We start from the raw sequence: 19,314 nt of genomic DNA on the forward strand, positions 1-19,314 counted from the left end.
TGTGTCATGTTGTAGGATTCTTCTTCTTTATTCTCCGTCCTATGTTTTATGTGTCATGTTGTAGGATTCTTCTTCTTTATTCTCCGTCCTATGTTTTATGTGACATGTTGTAGGATTCTTCTTCTTTATTCTCCGTCCTATGTTTTATGTGACATGTTGTAGGATTCTTCTTCTTTATTCTCTGTCCTATGTTTTATGTGACATGTTGTAGGATTCTTCTTCTTTATTCTCTGTCCTATGTTTTATGTGTCATGTTGTAGGATTCTTCTTCTTTATTCTCCGTCCTATGTTTTATGTGACATGTTGTAGGATTCTTCTTCTTTATTCTCCGTCCTATGTTTTATGTGACATGTTGTAGGATTCTTCTTCTTTATTCTCCGTCCTATGTTTTATGTGACATGTTGTAGGATTCTTCTTCTTTATTCTCCGTCCTATGTTTTATGTGTCATGTTGTAGGATTCTTCTTCTTTATTCTCCGTCCTATGTTTTATGTGACATGTTGTAGGATCCTTCTTCTTTATTCTTCGTCCTATGTTTTATGTGTCATGTTGTAGGATTCTTCTTCTTTATTCTCCGTCCTATGTTTTATGTGTCATGTTGTAGGATTCTTCTTCTTTATTCTCTGTCCTATGTTTTATGTGTCATGTTGTAGGATTCTTCTTCTTTATTCTCCGTCCTTTGTTTTATGTGACATGTTGTAGGATTCTTCTTCTTTATTCTCTGTCCTATGTTTTATGTGTCATGTTGTAGGATTGTTCTTCTTTATTCTCCGTCCTATGTTTTATGTGTCATGTTGTAGGATTCTTCTTCTTTATTCTCCGTCCTATGTTTTATGTGTCATGTTGTAGGATTCTTCTTCTTTATTCTCCGTCCTATGTTTTATGTGTCATGTTGTAGGATTGTTCTTCTTTATTCTCCGTCCTATGTTTTATGTGTCATGTTGTAGGATTCTTCTTCTTTATTCTCCGTCCTATGTTTTATGTGTCATGTTGTAGGATTCTTCTTCTTTATTCTCCGTTCTATGTTTTATGTGACATGTTGTAGGATTCTTCTTCTTTATTCTCTGTCCTATGTTTTATGTGTCATGTTGTAGGATTCTTCTTCTTTATTCTCCGTCCTATGTTTTATGTGACATGTTGTAGGATTCTTCTTCTTTATTCTCCGTCCTATGTTTTATGTGTCATGTTGTAGGATTCTTCTTCTTTATTCTCCGTCCTATGTTTTATGTGACATGTTGTAGGATTCTTCTTCTTTATTCTCCGTCCTATGTTTTATGTGACATGTTGTAGGATTCTTCTTCTTTATTCTCCGTCCTATGTTTTATGTGTCATGTTGTAGGATTCTTCTTCTTTATTCTCCGTCCTATGTTTTATGTGTCATGTTGTAGGATTCTTCTTCTTTATTCTCCGTCCTATGTTTTATGTGTCATGTTGTAGGATTCTTCTTCTTTATTCTTCGTCCTATGTTTTATGTGACATGTTGTAGGATTCTTCTTCTTTATTCTCTGTCCTATGTTTTATGTGACATGTTGTAGGATTCTTCTTCTTTATTCTCCGTCCTATGTTTTATGTGTCATGTTGTAGGATTCTTCTTCTTTATTCTCCGTCCTATGTTTTATGTGTCATGTTGTAGGATTCTTCTTCTTTATTCTCTGTCCTATGTTTTATGTGACATGTTGTAGGATTCTTCCTCTTTATTCTATGTCCTATGTTTTATGTGACATGTTGTAGGATTCTTCTTCTTTATTCTCCGTCCTATGTTTTTTGTGACATGTTGTAGGATTCTTCTTCTTTATTCTCTGTCCTATGTTTTATGTGACATGTTGTAGGATTCTTCTTCTTTATTCTCCGTCCTATGTTTTATGTGTCATGTTGTAGGATTCTTCTTCTTTATTCTCCGTCCTTTGTTTTATGTGACATGTTGTAGGATTCTTCTTCTTTATTCTTCGTCCTATGTTTTATGTGTCATGTTGTAGGATTCTTCTTCTTTATTCTCCGTCCTATGTTTTATGTGTCATGTTGTAGGATTCTTCTTCTTTATTCTCCGTCCTTTGTTTTATGTGACATGTTGTAGGATTCTTCTTCTTTATTCTCCGTCCTTTGTTTTATGTGTCATGTTGTAGGATTCTTCTTCTTTATTCTTCGTCCTATGTTTTATGTGTCATGTTGTAGGATTCTTCTTCTTTATTCTCTTCGTCTACATCCTATGTCATTTCTACAATATAACTCTTCTGTTATTTTCTATGAGGCTTGTGGACCAACTCTGCGGAGAACCTGTGGAAAGAATATGTTTGTGAATGGCCGCTGTTACCTGCTGGATGGCCGTCTGCAGGTGTTGCTGTCTCTGCCGCCTTCCCTTCCAGGTATGCTCCTCAGATCGTGACTGCTCAGCACCTGCTCTTATAGTTACATCTCCTGTCCTAGTCCATGTCTTCTGAACTCATGGTGGCCCACTGGTTACCTCTTCTGCCTTGCAGGGTCCAGCTCCAATATTTCAATTTCCATAGAGTCTTTCTATTCTTCATGCATTTCCATGGACTTCACCAGAATACTGTGGTTTTATCAAACACTTGAAAAGAAATATGCTTCGAAATAGTGATGAGCGAGCGCTAAAATGCTTGGATGCTCCTTTCAAGTAACGAGTTAATGGTTGTCATTGGGAAATCCGAGCATTTTTCTGGCAGACCCTACACGGGGAAGGATGCCTGTACTCCTAGACTCATACAGGCTATGATCTAAGTGCAAAGCCTGCCAAAAATTACAAGCAGGGTCATCCATACACCCTTGAAGGCACCAACTGTAGTGCCTCATTCAAATATTAAGAAAGTGTAGTTGTGGTACTTCTACACTCATAAAGGCTCTGCACAAAGTGCAAAGCCAGAAAGATATTATAACATCCAGTCATCCATACACCCTAGAAGGCAACAACTGGCGGGCCTCATTCAAATATTGAAGAATAAAAATATTTTATGTGGTGTGGAAAAGTCGGGGCTAACCAGGTTTTGCTCATTGTTATCATAGTGAGCCTGTCAGCACTTTCTGTTGAGAGGCGAAAGTGCCTGTCTGTTATGACCCCCCCCTTCCCCCGACGGCACTAAAACCTTCTCAGACAAGATGCAGCACAACACCTCCAAGGCATAGAGGGACAGCTCATGCCAGGTGTCCAGCTTTGAGACCCAATAGCTGAAGGTCGCAGAGGAATTAGGCAGTACACTGGTTTTATCGGCCAGGTATTCTTTGACCATCTTTAAAAACTTTTTCCTCCTTGTCAAAAATAACCAGTCATCAGGGCATTGATGCTGGGAGGATGTCATGAAATTGTCCCAGGCCTTTGACAGTGTATCCCTGCCTCTGCTGTACCTGGTGTGTCTCCCTGTCCTCTTCTCGTTGGTTGGGCAAGGAAGTTTAGTTTACCCCCTGCCACTAGTGTTGTCTTATGGGAATTTTTTCGACATTTTCCAAAATGGCCTCTCCACCTCAGGAAGGAGAGATGCAAAGTTCTCCTTGTAGCATGGGTCTAGCAGGGTGAACAAATAGAACTCTTTTTTGACCAAGATGAAGATACCACGAGGGTCACTGGAAAGGCAGCGGAGTAGTACATAAAGTCGGCCATACATGCCAAGTTCCCTACAGCCAACACTTCCCTGTCTCCACCATGATGACGACTCTCAATTTTCTTCTCCTCCTTCTCTTCCTCCTCATTTTCGTTTTCAGCCCATCCACGTAGGAGAGACGGGATGAAGCTTCTGTGGGTACTAGCTTCTGTTGCACTAGCAACCAGCTTCTGTTCCTCCTCCTCCTCAGCCTCCTCCTCTTCATTGTTATCCAATCCGCGCTGAGCAGATGAAATAGGGCTGGGCAGGATAGTATCTCCCTGACTCATATCTTTCTCCATCTCCTCCTGCTTCACATGCAAAGCTTCATGTTTAATTGTGAGCAATGACTGTTTAAGTAGGCACAGAAGTGGGATCGTTGCGGCATCATCGCCGCTCACCATCTTTATGGAGTCTTCAAAGTCTTGGAGAACCGCACAATTGTCAGACATCCATGCCCCCTCTTCAGTTGATATGTGCGGAGGCTGACCTGAATACCAACGGGCGTGTTGGAGCTGGTATTCCACAACTGCCCTCTGCTGCTCACAAAGTCTTGCCAACATGTGCAGTGTGGAGTGATGAGCGAGTATGTTCTATTAACCCTTTCGCCGAGTACGCTCGGGCCGAGCTCCGAGTAGTTACAGCTGCTCGGTGATATGTTTGAATCGCTCCCGTGTGCATGATTTGTGACGGTTTGACAGCTTTAACACATGTGAGGAATGTCTATTTCTTACACATTCCTCACATACATACATACTTGGCGAAAGGGTTAACAAAACATACTCACTCATCAATAGCGAGTGGTGACATCGCACACCAGTCAGTGAGCTGGCACTTGCATGCGCTACTGTAGAACTGCCAGAGCGGGGGTAGCTGTAGCTGACTTGCGGAAATGGGCGCTGATGCGGCACACCGTGACCAGAAACTCAGGAAAATCAGGGTATGTGTTCAGAAACCGCTGAACCACCAAGTTGAGCACATGGGCCAAGCATAGTACATGTGAGCTTACCAAGCTTCAGAGCCACCACTAGGTTACGGCCATTATCACACGCGACCATGTCTGGTCTGTTATTCCTTTCAATAACTCTGCCTCGGTGTGCGGTTTGTCTACCTTCAGCATAGCCTGTTGCCGCTTCATTGAGGCAGTGCTGCAGAGCTTCCGGCTGATGTGGACGACGTGCTCTGAGATAACATATCTGAGATAGATGAGGAGGAGGAGCAGTAGGGGGTGCAAGAACTAGTGTAGGAGGTGGAGAAAACCCTGATAGAATTAGGGCCAGCAATCCTCTGTGTCGGTAGTGACGCGCCCCCTGGGCCGTGGGGTACTCGGTTCCGGGCCGGTCATTGCTAGGGGAGATGTCACAGTGGCGGTGACCCGGTCCATGACCCAGGGCGGTCAATAAAAGAAGATATTTACAGGGGATTTATAGTTCTTATATACTGTTATGATCTGCTACAAGCACTAAGGAAAGACAGGAGATCTGTCCCTACAATAGAACTAAGCTGGATCCCTACGATGTAACGGGGAACCTGATCCTGCGATCAGACCCGTTAAAGTCCTCGGCTAGTCTGAACGAAGACCTATAGATGTGAGGGAAGGGATCCCTACAAGAACTAGGGACTGGGAGAAAGATGGACACCTCCTAGCAGAAATTGTAGCAGAAATAGGACAAACAAACAAAATAGAACATAGAGGTCCGAAGACCTAGCAAAACTGACAGAGAAAGGTAACAGAGTACCAAGCTAGCTCAAGAGTAGAAATTACAATGAAATCCAGCAAGGCCAGGAAGGCGGAGCCGGAATAAATAGGCAAAAATGGTCATGTGACCAGAAAACTAGAAAAAACCTAACAGGAGAGTTCTAACAGTACCCCCTCTTCTAAGAGGATCCTCCGGATCCCCTAGGCCCGGGCTTATCAGGAAACCTCCTGTGAAACGCTCTGACAAGTCTGGAAGCAGAAACATCATCCGCCCTCACCCATGAGTTATCCTCGGGTCCGAAACCCTTCCAAGCGACGAGATACTGCAAACTCCCTCTATACCGTCTAGAATTTAGGATGCGGGAAATTTCATATTCCCCGTCCTCCACCACCGGAGGAACAGTGGCAGAGGCGTCACCATCCGACACATCAGCTCTTTTCAACAGAGAAACATGAAACACCGGATTAATCTTCCAGGAGGTAGGAACCTCCAACCTAACAGCAGATTGGTTAACTATCTGAAGCACCTTAAAGGGCCCTACAAACTTGGGACCCAATTTTTTAGAAGGAATCCTCAATCGCAGATTCTTAGAGGACAACCAAACCATGTCACCAACAGCAAACGAAACCTCTTGTCATTTCCTATCAAAGTACCTCTTAGATTTTTTGTTAGCCTCCTGAAGATTACCACGCACATCCGTCCAAACTCTCTCCAAATCACCGGAAAAACTCTCCTCCTCAGGCACAGCCGATACCAATTTGGAGAATGACCCAAAAGACGGATGTCTCCCAGAACAACAAAAAAAAAGGCGAACACCCAGCAGAAGAGGATGTATGGTTGTTAAGAGCAAATTCAGCAATTGGCAGAAACTCAGACCACCCCTCTTGATTGTCTGCCACAAAACAACGCAAGAACTGCTCAACATCCTGGTTCTTCCTTTCTGTCTGGCCATTAGGCTCAGGATGATATCCGGATGAAAACGACAAATGAACTCCCAACCTGTCACAAAAGGCACGTCAAAAATGAGCCATGAACTGAGGTCCCCTATCAGAAACAATGTCAGTAGAAACGCCATGTAGTTTGACAATTTCCTTGACAAAGGCCTTAGCGAGTGTCTTAGCGCAGGGCAGTTTGATGAAGGGAACCAAGTGACACATCTTGCTAAAACGGTCCACGACCACCCAGATGACAGTAAAACCCTCAGAGGGGGGAAGGTCAGTAATAAAGTCCATAGCCAGAGGTGTCCAAGGAGCACTGGGGACCTCCAAAGGACAAAGTAACCCCGCAGCAGGAGTATGTGAGGACTTAGATCTAGCACATATAGTACATTGACCCACCCACTTAATAACTTCCTTCTGCCATCCAGGCCACCAAAAACTGCGACCCACAAGTCTCTTGGTCTCAGAAATTCCTGGATGACCTGCCAACCGAGACTCATGACACTCAACAAACAAATCTCTCCTAAAGGTCCTAGGCACAAACAACCTCCCATGAGGAGTGTTAGATGGGGCATTCTCCTGAGCTTTAAGAATCTCATCCTCCAAAACGGAGTCCAAAGCAGCAATCACAACACCTTCTTGTAAAATGCTCTCCTCTTCCTCCTCAACACCGACCATGGGAGAAAAGCTGCGAGACAAAGCATCCGCTTTAACATTCTTGGTACCCGGGATGTAAGTAACGGAAAAATTAAACCGCGAGAAAAAAAGTGCCCACCTAGCCTGACGGGCATTCAGGCGCTTGGCAGCATCAAGATAGATCAGATTTTTATGATCAGTAAAAACCTGAATGGGAAATTCAGCACCTTCCAAGAGATGACGCCAGTGTTCAAATGCGAGTTTAATCGCCAGCAATTCCCGATTACCAATATTGTAATTAAGTTCAGTCTCAGAAAAAATTTTGAAAAAAAGGCACAGGGATGTAATCCATCCTTGTTTTCCTGAGACAACACCGCACCGACCCCCACCGAAGAAGCATCAACCTCAACCAAAAACGGCTTAGTCACATCAGGCTGCATAAGGATGGGTGCAGAGGTGAACCTCTCCTTTAGAAACACAAAAGCTTCAATGGCCTCAGAGGACCACTGAACCGCATCAGCACCTTTCCTGGTGAGATCGGTCAGAGGTTTGACAATAATAGAAACATTTTTTATGAATTTTCTGTAATAATTGGCGAAACCCAAAAACCTCTGTATCGATTTCAAACCAGTAGGCCTAGGCCATTCCTGAACCGCCTGAACCTTCACAGGGTCCATCTCAAAACCCTCACTGGAGATAATGTAACCCAAAAAACTAATTCTCTGTACAGCGAACTCACATTTCTCCAGCTTAGCAAAAAGCGAATTGTCCATTAATAACTGTAATACCTCACGTACGCTCCGCCAATGAGACTCCAGATCAGGCGAATAAATCAAAATGTCATCCAAATACACAACCACATTTTTGCCAATCAAAGGTCTAAGGATGTCATTAATAAGATTCTGAAAAAATGCTGGAGCATTGGTAAGACCAAAAGGCATCACCAGATTCTCAAAATGACCCACAGGAGTGTTAAAAGCAGTCTTCCATTCATCACCCTCCTTCATGCGCAACAGATTGTATGCCCCCCGGAGATCAATTTTAGAGAACCACTTGGCCCCCACTAACTGGTTAAATAAATCAGGAATCAATGGCAGTGGGTAAGGATCGCGTACAGTAATTTTATTAATCTCGCGAAAGTCCAGACAAGGACGTAAACCGCCGTCCTTTTTTTTAACAAAAAAAAATCCAACAGCCACAGGAGACTTAGAGGGCCTAATGTGACCGGCGGCCAAGCTTGTCTGTATGTATTCCTCCAAAGCCTTTCTCTCAGGAATAGACAGATTAAATAAACGACTTTTAGGAAGAGTCGCTCCAGGGACAAATTCAATGGTACAATCATAGTCTCTATGGGGAGGCAAAATTTGCGATTTCTTCTCAGAAAAAACTTTCCAAAAATCCTGAATAGGAACAGGCAATTCCCCTTTATCCACAGCAGCAATGCGCCCGTTACAACACTTGTCATAACACTTAGGGCTCCAGGACTTAATTTCATTGGTAGACCAATCCAGTACAGGATTGTGCAATTTTAACCAGGGTAACCCCAATATTACTGGAGAAGGCAAATTATCCAATACCACCAAATCCAAATTCTCTTGGTGAATACCATTAATAGTGAGGGGAAATTCACAGACCTTGTGAGTAACACTCTTTAAGGGAGAGCCATCGACTGAAACCACAGAAATAGGGGATGACAAAGGTTTGGGTTTTAACTTAAGTTTTTCCAGGAATCCCCCATCAATCACATTCAGAGTAGAACCACAATCCACAAATACCCGAAATTCAATTAATTCTTCCTGAGCAGTGGTAGTAGCAGAAAGAAGTACACCCTTAGTATTTAAACAGGCTATACGAGTGTAACTGACCTTTTTTTTTTCTTTCTTCATACGAAGCACACAGTTCTTAATGAAATGATCAGATTTTCCGCAATAAAAGCACAAACCTTCAGAAAATCTGCGGTCTTTTTCCTGAGAGCGGGGTGCCATCGCCCCAATCTCCATCGGCTCACCAATGTCAGTACAGACCCTCTCAAGACTCGGAGCTGACATGGCAGAGGATTTACTCTCATTAACCCTTGCACGCAGTCTCCTGTCCACCCGTATAGCTAATTGCATTGCCTCCTGCAAGTTTCCAGGTGAAGGATAAGCAATCAGCAGATCTTTAACCCTTTCACCTAGCCCCGCAAGAAATGAACTTTTCAAAGCTGAATCGTTCCACTCCACCTGAGCAGACCACCGATGGAAGTGAGTACAATAATTTTCCACATTACCTGATCCCTGCCTCAAACGTCTTAATTCAGACTCAGCAGATGAGACACGATCAGGATCATCATACAACAACCCCAAAGCAGAAAAAAACTATCCACTGATCTAAAGCACGGATCACTAAGTTGGAGAGAAAAGGCCCATCCCTGAGGTTCTTTGCGCAAAAGTGACATTATGAACCCTATGCGCTGTGATTCATCACCAGAGGATCTGGGTCTCAAACGAAAATACAATAAACAAGCATTTTTAAAAGAAAAAAAATCTTGTTGTTCACCAAAAAATAGATCAGGCAGACGTACCTTTGGCTCTACAAAATGTGCTCCAGGGCAGCTACTCACGTGTTGTTGGAGCTTGACCACCTCCAGAGAGAGTCCCTGCAAGCGTTGAGCCAAATCCTGAACCGAGACCATGATGGAACTGGGGGTCTTTCCTTAGAGAAATTTTTTGGGCTGGACTTACTGTTATGATCTGCTACAAGCACTAAGGAAAGACAGGAGATCTGTCCCTACAATAGAACTAAGCTGGATCCCTACGATGTAACGGGGAACCTGATCCTGCGATCAGACCCGCTAAAGTCCTCGGCTAGTCTGAACAAAGACCTATAGATGTGAGGGAAGGGATCCCTACAAGAACTAGGGACTGGGAGAAAGATGGACACCTCCTAGCAGAAATTGTAGCAGAAATAGGACAAACAAACAAAATAGAACATAGAGGTCCGAAGACCTAGCAAAACTGACAGAGAAAGGTAACAGAGTACCAAGCTAGCTCAAGAGTAGAAATTATAATGAAGTCCAGCAAGGCCAGGAGGGCGGAGCCGGAATAAATAGGCAAAAATGGTCATGTGACCAGCAAACTAGAAAAAACCTAACAGGAGAGTTCTAACATATACAGTTCGTGACACCACCTGTGGTATGTGGCTATATGGAGCCGACGCTGCGGAGCAGGACTTCTGGAGCTGTTGTTAATGCAGCAGAGTTGGTTTAGCTCTCCACAGGCAGAGCTTAGCTCCAGGGCAGTGTAGATGTGGCTGTTATGGAAGTAGCACTCGTGGTGCAGTGTAGTGCAGGGGGTGATGGCGCAGCAGTAATAATTGACAGAGACAGTGGGGTGCAGTCTTCTGAATTTACTCACAGTTCTTACTTTGCTCCTGGATACAACTGCAGATCATAACTCCCCATGTCGTGCTGCGTTCACCGGGCAGGAGCTCAGCCAACCCTCAGGTACCTCCAGAGTACGTAATGGGGCCCCCTTCTGTGTGTTCCTTCTGGCCGTCTCCCTGCACCTCACACCTAGTGTCCCAATCCAGTGACCGCGGACCTTGTCGGGCGACGTCTTCTCTGTCCCCTGGGTCCTCTATGGCTACCTTCTTGGTGAGACAGATGTGGCTTGTGGCTGCAGTACCTGAAATACTGCAGCCTCCGGTTTCCTAGCTGAATATTTGTAATTCTCACTAGTTAGGGGCCGGTCCCCTCTGCGACTCGATACTAGAGATGAGTGGTGTTCGACTAGAACTGTTCGCCAATCTCAAATTCGAGCTGTTTTGGGCGGTGTTCGAGTTGTTCCACGAACCCGAACGATTTGCAAAAAATTCAGCTGTTCGAGGTTATGTTCGATAACTGTTCGTGCACCAAAAGCGTGTCCTGCATGTCTGGCGCTATTTAGAGCACCAATCATGCAGGGATTGTCTGCCACTCACTGTAATGCCGCAGCCATGGTGGTTGTGGCATTACAGTGATTGCCCAAATCGATGGGAACAGTGCCAACAGTGAAACATGAAAAGCCGGCAATTCAGCAGCGGCATACACCTGTACCCGACAATTTAGAACCGAAAGAATAGAGCTTCACACATAGATTAGATAGATATAAACATGTCAGCCACATATATACGAAGTACAGTGAAAGTGCTGCTTACTGTACTTGTCATTTAGCGTAAAGGATTTATCAAAAAAAATAATAGTGTTTTCATGCACCGTCTCTTTAAAAAAGCCGGCCGGCAATTCAGCATCTGTACCCAACAATTTATAACAGACAGAATAGAGCTTCACACATAGATTAGATAGATAGAAACATGTCAGTCACATATATATGAAGTACAGTGACAGTGTTGATTACTGTACTTGTCATTTAGTATTAAAATAAAGGATTTATTATTAAAAAAATTGGCGTGGGGTTCCCCTTAATTTTAGTCTCTAGCGGAGGTTAAGCAGACGGCTGGGGCAGATGTTTGAAGCCTGGGAAGGGGGTAATACCCACGGAGCTTCCCAGTCTACTAATATCAGCCCCCAGCTGAATACATAGCCTTTACTAGCTATTAAAATGGGGGACCCCCCCAAAAAAATGACGTGGGGTCCCCCCTAATTTAATAGCTAGCAAAGGCTAGGCAGACAGCTGGGGGCTGATATTAATAGCCCAGGAAGGGAGCCATGAATATTGGCCCCCTCCCAGGCTAGAAACACCAGCCGTCAGCCGCCCCAGAAATGGCACATCCATAGGATGCGCCAACACTGGCACTTAGCCTCGCTCTTCCACGCTGCCCTGGTGCGGTGGCAGGGGGTAATAGGGCTGGGGTTGATGTCAGCTTATAATGCCAGCTGACATCAAGCCCAGGTTAGTAATGGAGAGGCGTCTATAAGACACCCCCATTACTAACCCCATAGTCAAAGTTAAAAAAAACACAAACACCCAGAATAAAGTCCTTTAATTGAAATAAAGACACAATCCTTTATTGTTCTAAATTAAACCATACTTACCGTCACGCCCATTCCAGCTGAAGCCAACGATCTCCTGAAATAAAAGAAAAATAATAAAGCAACCTCATCCTTACCTTTCCATGGTTCCCACGACAGCTTCAGCTCTGCTACATCGAGATGACAGGCTGGACCGCAGCAGAACGCTGCCATCCAGCCTCTCATCCCGCAGACACTGAGAAGCGCAGGCATGCTTGCGCTGCTCAGCGTCTCTCTGTGACGACATCCAGATGAGCCGAGTTCATGTCCAATGAACTCAGCTCACCTCATGCACGTCACTGACAGCGTGGGAAAATTCTCACGCTGAAGCGGTGAGTGCAGGAGAATTTTCCCACGCTGTCAGTGACGTGCATAAGGTGAGCTCATGTCCAATGAACTCAGCTCACCTCCTGCACGTCACTGACAGCGTGGGAGAATTCTCCTGCACTCAGCGCTTCAGTGTGAGAATTCTCCCACGCTGAAGCGCTGAGTGCAGGAGAATTTTCCCACGCTGTCAGTGACGTGCATGAGGTGAGCCGAGTTCATTGGACATTAACTCGGCTCATCTGGATGCCCTCACAGAGAGACACTGTGGAGCGCAAGCAAGCCTGCGCTTCTCAGTGTCTGCGGGATGACAGGCTGGATGGCAGCGTTCTGCTGCGGTCCAGCCTGTCATCTCGATGTAGCAGAGCTGAAGCTGTCATGGGAACCATGGAAAGGTAAGGATGAGGTTGCTTTATTATTTTTCTTTTATTTCAGGAGATCGTTGGCTTCAGCTGGAATGGGCGTGATGGTAAGTATGGTTTAATTTAGAATAATAAAGAATTGTGTGTTTATTTCAATTAAAGGACTTTTTTCTGGGTGTTTGTGTTTTTTTAAATACTTTACTAGAAATTCATGGTGGTCATGTCTAATATTGGCGTGACCCCATGAATTTCGGGCTTAGGGCCAGCTGATAATGCCAAGCTGGCCCTAACCCCTTTATTACCCAGTGAGCCACCGCATCAGGGCCCTGGATGAGTTGGGTACAGCGCCAGAAGATGGCGCTTCTATGAACGCGCCATTTTCCGGGGTGGCTGCGGACTGCAATTTGCAGCGGGGGGGACCCAGAAAGCTTGGGCCTCCCTGCGCTGCGGATTCCAGCCCCCAGCTGCCTATTTGTACCTGGCCGGACACAACAATATAGGGAAGCCCTTTTTTTCTTAATTATTTCATGAATTTCATGAAATAATTAAAAAAAAAGTACGTGGGGCTTCGCCCTGTTTTTGTGTCCAGCCAGGTACAACTAAGCAGCTGGGGGCTGGAATCTGCAGCGCAGGGAGGTCCAAGCTTTCTGGGCCCCACCCCCGCTACAAATTGCAGTCCGCAGCCACCCCGGAAAATGGCGCGATCATAGAAGCGCCATCTTCTGGCGCTGTACCCAACTCATCCAGGGCCCTGGTGCGGTGGCTCACTGGGTAATAAAGGGGTTAGGGCCAGCTTGGTATTATCAGCTGGCCCCAAGCCCAAAATTCATGGGGTCACGCCAGTATTAGACATGACCGCCATGAATTTCTAGTAAAGTATTTAAAAAAAACACAACACCCAGAATAAAGTCCTTTAATTGAAATAAAGACACAATTCTTTATTGTTCTAAATTAAACCATACTTACCATCACGCCCATTCCAGCTGAAGCCAACGATCTCCTGCAATAAAAGAAAAATAATAAACCAACCTCATCCTTACCTTTCCATGGTTCCCACGACAGCTTCAGCTCTGCTACATCGAGATGACTGGCTGGACCGCAGCAGAACGCTGCCATCCAGTCTGTCATCCCGCAGACACTGAGAAGCGCAGGCATGCTTGCGCTCCTCACTGTCTCGCTGTGACGGCATCCAGATGAGCCGAGGTCATGTCCAATGAACTCGGCTCACCTCATGCACGTCACTGACAGCGTGGGAAAATTCTCACGCTGAAGTGCTGAGTGCAGGAGAATTCTCCCACGCTGTCAGTGATGTGCATGAGGTGAGCTCATGTCCAATGAACTCAGCTCACCTCCTGCACGTCACTGACAGCGTGGGAAAATTCTCCTGCAATCAGCGCTTCAGCGTGAGAATTTTCCCACGCTGTCAGTGACGTGCATGAGGTGAGCCGAGTTCATTGGACATGAACTCGGCTCATCTGGATGTCGTCACAGAGAGACGCTGAGCAGCGCAAGCAAGCCTGCGCTTCTCAGTGTCTGTGGGATGACAGGCTGGATGGCAGCGTTCTGCTGCGGTCCAGCCTGTCATCTCGATGTAGCAGAGCTGAAGCTGTCGTGGGAACCATGGAAAGGTAAGGATGATGTTGCTTTATTATTTTTCTTTTATTGCAGGAGATCGTTGGCTTCAGCTGGAATGGGCGTGATGGTAAGTATGGTTTAATTTAGAACAATAAAGAATTGTGTCTTTATTTCAATTAAAGGACTTTATTCTGGGTGTTTGTGTTTTTTTTAACTTTGACTATGGGGTTAGTAATGGGGGTGTCTTATAGACGCCTCTCCATTACTAACCTGGGCTTGATGTCAGCTGGCATTATAAGCTGACATCAACCCCAACCCTATTACCCCCTGCCACCGCACCAGGGCAGCGTGGAAGAGCGAGGCTAAGTGCCAGAATTGGCGCATCCTATGAATGCGCCATTTCTGGGGCGGCTGACGGCTGGTGTTTCTAGCCTGGGAGGGGGCCAATATTCATGGCTCCCTTCCTGGGCTATTAATATCAGCCCCCAGCTGTCTGCCTAGCCTTTGCTAGCTATTAAATTAGGGGGGACCCCACGTCATTTTTTTGGGGGGGTCCCCCATTTTAATAGCTAGTAAAGGCTATGTATTCAGCTGGGGGCTGATATTAGTAGCCTGGGAAGCTCCGTGGGTATTACCCCCTTCCCAGGCTTCAAACATCTGCCCCAGCCGTCTGCTTAACCTCCGCTAGAGCCTAAAATTAAGGGGAACCCCACGCCAATTTTTTTAATAATAAATCCTTTATTTTAATACTAAATGACAAGTACAGTAACCAACACTATCACTGTACTTCATATATATGTGACTGACATGTTTCTATCTATCTAATCTATGTGTGATGCTCTATCTTTCTGTTCTAAATTGTCGGGTACCGCTGCTGAATTGCCGGCCAGCTTTTTTAAAGAGACAGTGCATGAAAACACTATTATTTTTTTAAATAAATCCTTTACACTAAATGACAAGTACAGTAACCAACACTATCACTGTACTTCATATATATGTGACTGACATGTTTCTATCTATCTAATCTATGTGTGAAGCTCTATTCTTTCTGTTCTAAATTGTCGGGTACAGATGCTGAATTGCCGGCCGGCTTTTTTAAAGAGACGGTGCATGAAAACACTAATATTTTTTTTAATAAATCCTTTACACTAAATGACAAGTGCAGTAACCAACACTGTCACTGTGCTTCTTATATGTGTGACTGACATGTTTCTATCTATCTAATCTATGTGTGAAGCTCTATTCCTTCTTGTCTAAATTGTCGGGTACCGGTGTATGCCGCTGCTGAATTTGCCGGCCGGCTTTTTTAAAGAGAGTGTCTTCTGAGCAGTTTGTCAGCTTTTGGACACCTTTGCAGGTGTTTTCTATGTGTTTCTATGTGTTTTTGTTTGCCTGCCATTGGTTTTAACGGTGTTCGACGGTGTTCTAAGGTGTTCGACGAACAGTTTGACGAACAGTTCCTCGAACATCCCGGTGTTCGACGAACCGAACCGAACCCGAACACTACGGGGGTGGCTCAACACTAGCCAGTACCCCTGGGATCCTTTCTTCTTTACTCCTGGAGCCTTTCTCTCTGCTCCCGTTCCTTCCTTCTCTCCTTCTCCTGGGCCTCCTCACTCAGGCCCGCAGTTCCCTGAGCATAGCTCCTGCAGAGTTCCTGCTCCCAACTCTTCCTATGACTCTCTCTCTGGCTCTACCCTCTCTAGAATGTTCCAACCCATTTTATATCAGTTCTTTCAATGCTCCCCTGATCTTCTTCCTCCACCCACACCCACTACATGGTTCCCCCTACTTTGGTTCCCCCCACTCCAGCCAGGGACAGGGCTCAGAAGGGAAGCGACGCATCTTTCCCCTCCTGCTGGTTTGGAGTAGTGTAGCGTAGTGTTGGATGCAGGTTGTAACATCCCTGGCGGCGTGCTTGCATGGTGCACAACCTCCCACCATGCAAGACCGCAATCTTACCTGTCAGTCCATGCTACACTCTTTGCTCCAGTACCTGCTCTGTCCATGTCTCTTGTCTGATTGCTTATGGCGTCGGCGCGGCTTTCTGCTTGTTTCTTATAGCTACTTTGTGCACAGTCCTAATGCATCCCCAGCCTATTGCTGTGAGTCACTGGATACTTAAACCCCCTACACCCAGTAGGAGGGGCCTGAGCAACACTTTCACTCAGTTTGTCTTTTGCAACTGAGGTGCCAGGTCCTGTCCTGACTCTAGTCTGTCCACCACCCTGGGGGCTGAGTACCCAGGGCCTTTTCCTGTACCTGTGACTTCTAGTCTGTTTCCGCCACCATGGGGGCTGAGTACCCAGGGCCGCTACCTGTATCTCTGACTTCTAGTCTGTTTCAGCCACCCTGGAGGCTGAGTTCCCAGGCTCGTTCCTGTATCTTGTTCCCGGTTCAGTTCCTGTCTGAACAGTGTCCTCGACCGTTACTTGTTTCTCTCTATGTCCGTACCTTCCCTTTTCCTGCAGTGTCTGAACCTGCAACTAACTCCAACTCGTTGTCTCTGTACTCCTGGTTGTGAGTTTTGTGTCCACTCACTACTTCATTGTAAGTACCTTGTGTGTATCTGGTTCTGCTTGTCCCCTTTCCCTGCCTCCGTATCTACCTCCTGTGTTTTAACCATCTTCCTTTATTTTCCAGTCTGTTCCATGTGAACAGAGCCCTGTCCTGTCTGCCTTCACCTTCTGCTCTGTTCTGCTATGCTTGTCCACCGCTCCGGCGGTTCCGCTCTGTTCCGCTTGTTTACCGCACCTGCGGTTCTGTTCTGCTCTGCTTGTTCACCGCTCCAGGGGTTCTGCTCTGCTCCGCTTGCTTACCGCACCTGCGGTTGTGCTCCGCTCTGCTTGTTCACCGCACCTGCGGTTTTGCTCTGCTCTGCTGGTTCACCGCACCTGCGGTTTTGCTCTGCTCTGCTGGTTCACCGCACCTGCTCTGCTTGTTCACCGCACCTGCGGTTTTGCTCCGCTCTGCTTGCTCACCGCACCTGCGGTTGTGCTCTGCTCTGCTTGCCCACCGCACCTGCGGTTTTGCTCCGTTCTGCTTCTTCACCGCTCCTGCGGTTTTGCTCTGCTAGTCCACCGCACCTGCGGCTCTGTTCCCGTATCCCAGTCTGTACTGGTCCCTATCCAGCCTGCGTTCATACCTGCCAGTATCTGCCTGTCTGCATTCCAGCCGTGCCTGTCAGCACCCGCCTGTCTGCATACCAGCCGCGCCTGCCAGTAACCACCTGCCTACATACCAGCCGTGCCTGCTAAGTACCCACCTCCCGTCATACCAGCCGTACCTGCCAGTACCCACCTGTCTGCATACCAGCTAACCTGCCTGTTCCTGCATTCCCCGGTGTGAGTCAACAACTGTGACCGGGGTCTGACCTGGAGTCGCACCTGGTCCCTCTGCTCGGTTCCTCCCTGGTTCACGGAGTCGACTGAGCCGCCGTGCGACCTTGGTCGGACCGGGTTGATACTTAGTTACGCCCCTCCAGGCACTCCTCGGTTCATGGTCCAGTGGGATCACTAATCACGCTCACGCCAGTCAGTCCGGGCGCGAGCGTAACACAGGTGTTAGGGTCCCGGGCAGTACTCCTTTCTTACCCGAGAGTGAGATACCACACCTCTGAGTAAGATGCAGTACATCTGTGGCGACTGAACCCGCAGGGGCACCACAGTAGCACATGTGCCGTGCCAGGGTGGGTCTCGGCCCCGGTCTACACAATGTTTACCTAGTGTGCCGTCAGCAAAATGTAGCATCTCTGGCCACAAGCGCTTGTTCACATGTCGGTCATTAAGTAGACAATCTCAGTAAGTGCGTTGGCAAGGGCACAGGTGATGTTTTTGGACACATGCTGGTACAAGGCAGGGACGCCACTCTGGGAGAAAGAGTGGTCGCTTGGGACCGCTATGAGTTGGCGGAAATCTTCCGTGTCAACAATCATAAACGTCAACATTTCCATGGCAAGCAGCCTGGAAATGTGCCTGATTAGCGTTTGGGCTTGTGGGTGGATAGGCGGGAACTTTCTTTTTCGTTTCAAGGCCTGGGGTAGGTACAGCTGAATGCTGTGCTTGGACAAGTGCCTGATGATGGTGCCTCAAGATGTGCAAGGACAGGTGCAGGGCATGAGCCATCTGGGCCAGAGTCATGGACACGGAATTTGGAAGCACCTAGCACAGGGGAAGAGGCAGTGGTGTCACCCACTGGCACCAATTGTGGACCTATGTGTTCGGCCCACCCGGTAGAGTGCTTAGATGACATGTGCCTGATCATTCTGGTGGTGGTTAGGCTCTTAGTGGTCAGGCCCCTGCTGATCTTGGCATGGTACAGGTTCCAAATGACTATTTTTGCCTCAGAACTCTCTTTAAAAAAGTCCCAGACTGGTTAACATCTAACTCTTTGACTGAGAAATTCACGAGTGTCTGTGCTCTGTGGATCAGTTGCCCGCCATCTCCCTCTGGTCACCCCACTGCCTCTTCCTGCCTGTTTCGGTGCTGCCGATCCCTGCCCCTCAGCGCTGCTGGCCTTGCTCTGCATGCCAGCTTCCCAGGATGGGTCAGTCACTTTGTCACCCACCACCTTGTCTTCCACCGCCGCATCCTGGTCCTCCTGACTTGGTGACTTAACAACAACATGACTTATCGGCAACTGTGTCTCATCATCATCTACATCCTTAGACAAAATTTGCCGTTCCCCACCGTCATCTTCTTGTGATCGTGGCTGCTCTAAGTTTTGCGCATCACTAAACAGCATCTCCTCCTGTCACTCTTGGAACATGCAGGGCGAGAGGCCACAATCAAAAAAAGATGATGTAAAGAGCTCCTCGGAGTGTCCTAGTGTGGGCTCACTGGTCTTCTGGGACTTGACATTGTAGGAATAAGGAGGATCAGGGTGAGGATTAAGTGATCCAGACTGTTGGCTGGTGAGACTGGATTGTGTGGAAGACTGGATGGTGCTCCCAAGCATGCTGGAGGCATTATCTGCTATCCAACCGACCACCTGTATGCACTGGTGTGACTTCAGAAGTGGTGTCCCATGCCTCCCTGCAAAGTGGGGCAGGAAGCTATGTGTCATGGATGGCCATGTTGCTTGCACTCTAGCACGTTCAATGGCGTCTGTGTGCACCATCATCAGCACTTTCACTTACCCGTCCCTTACCGCACGCTTTACGCATTTTTGAATTCCTAGGTCCCTTGATTAATTGAAA

General features: G+C 46.6%; 1 protein-coding gene across 1 annotated transcript in view; it reads left to right on the plus strand.

Annotated features, from left to right (window-relative positions):
• LOC141162674 (integrin alpha-M-like) overlaps positions 1 to 19,314 on the plus strand; it is a 210,171-nt gene that overhangs the window by 96,805 nt on the left and 94,052 nt on the right. Inside the window, exon 5 of the mRNA XM_073649027.1 lies at positions 2,248 to 2,362. Within this exon, the coding sequence (XP_073505128.1) occupies positions 2,248 to 2,362 (115 nt within the window). The remainder of the gene's footprint in view (positions 1 to 2,247; positions 2,363 to 19,314) is intronic.

The sequence above is a fragment of the Phyllobates terribilis genome, unplaced genomic scaffold, assembly GCF_046119375.1.
Source record: "Phyllobates terribilis strain yellow unplaced genomic scaffold, ASM4611937v1 Scaffold_9__5_contigs__length_417890890, whole genome shotgun sequence".
NCBI lineage: Eukaryota > Metazoa > Chordata > Amphibia > Anura > Dendrobatidae > Phyllobates > Phyllobates terribilis.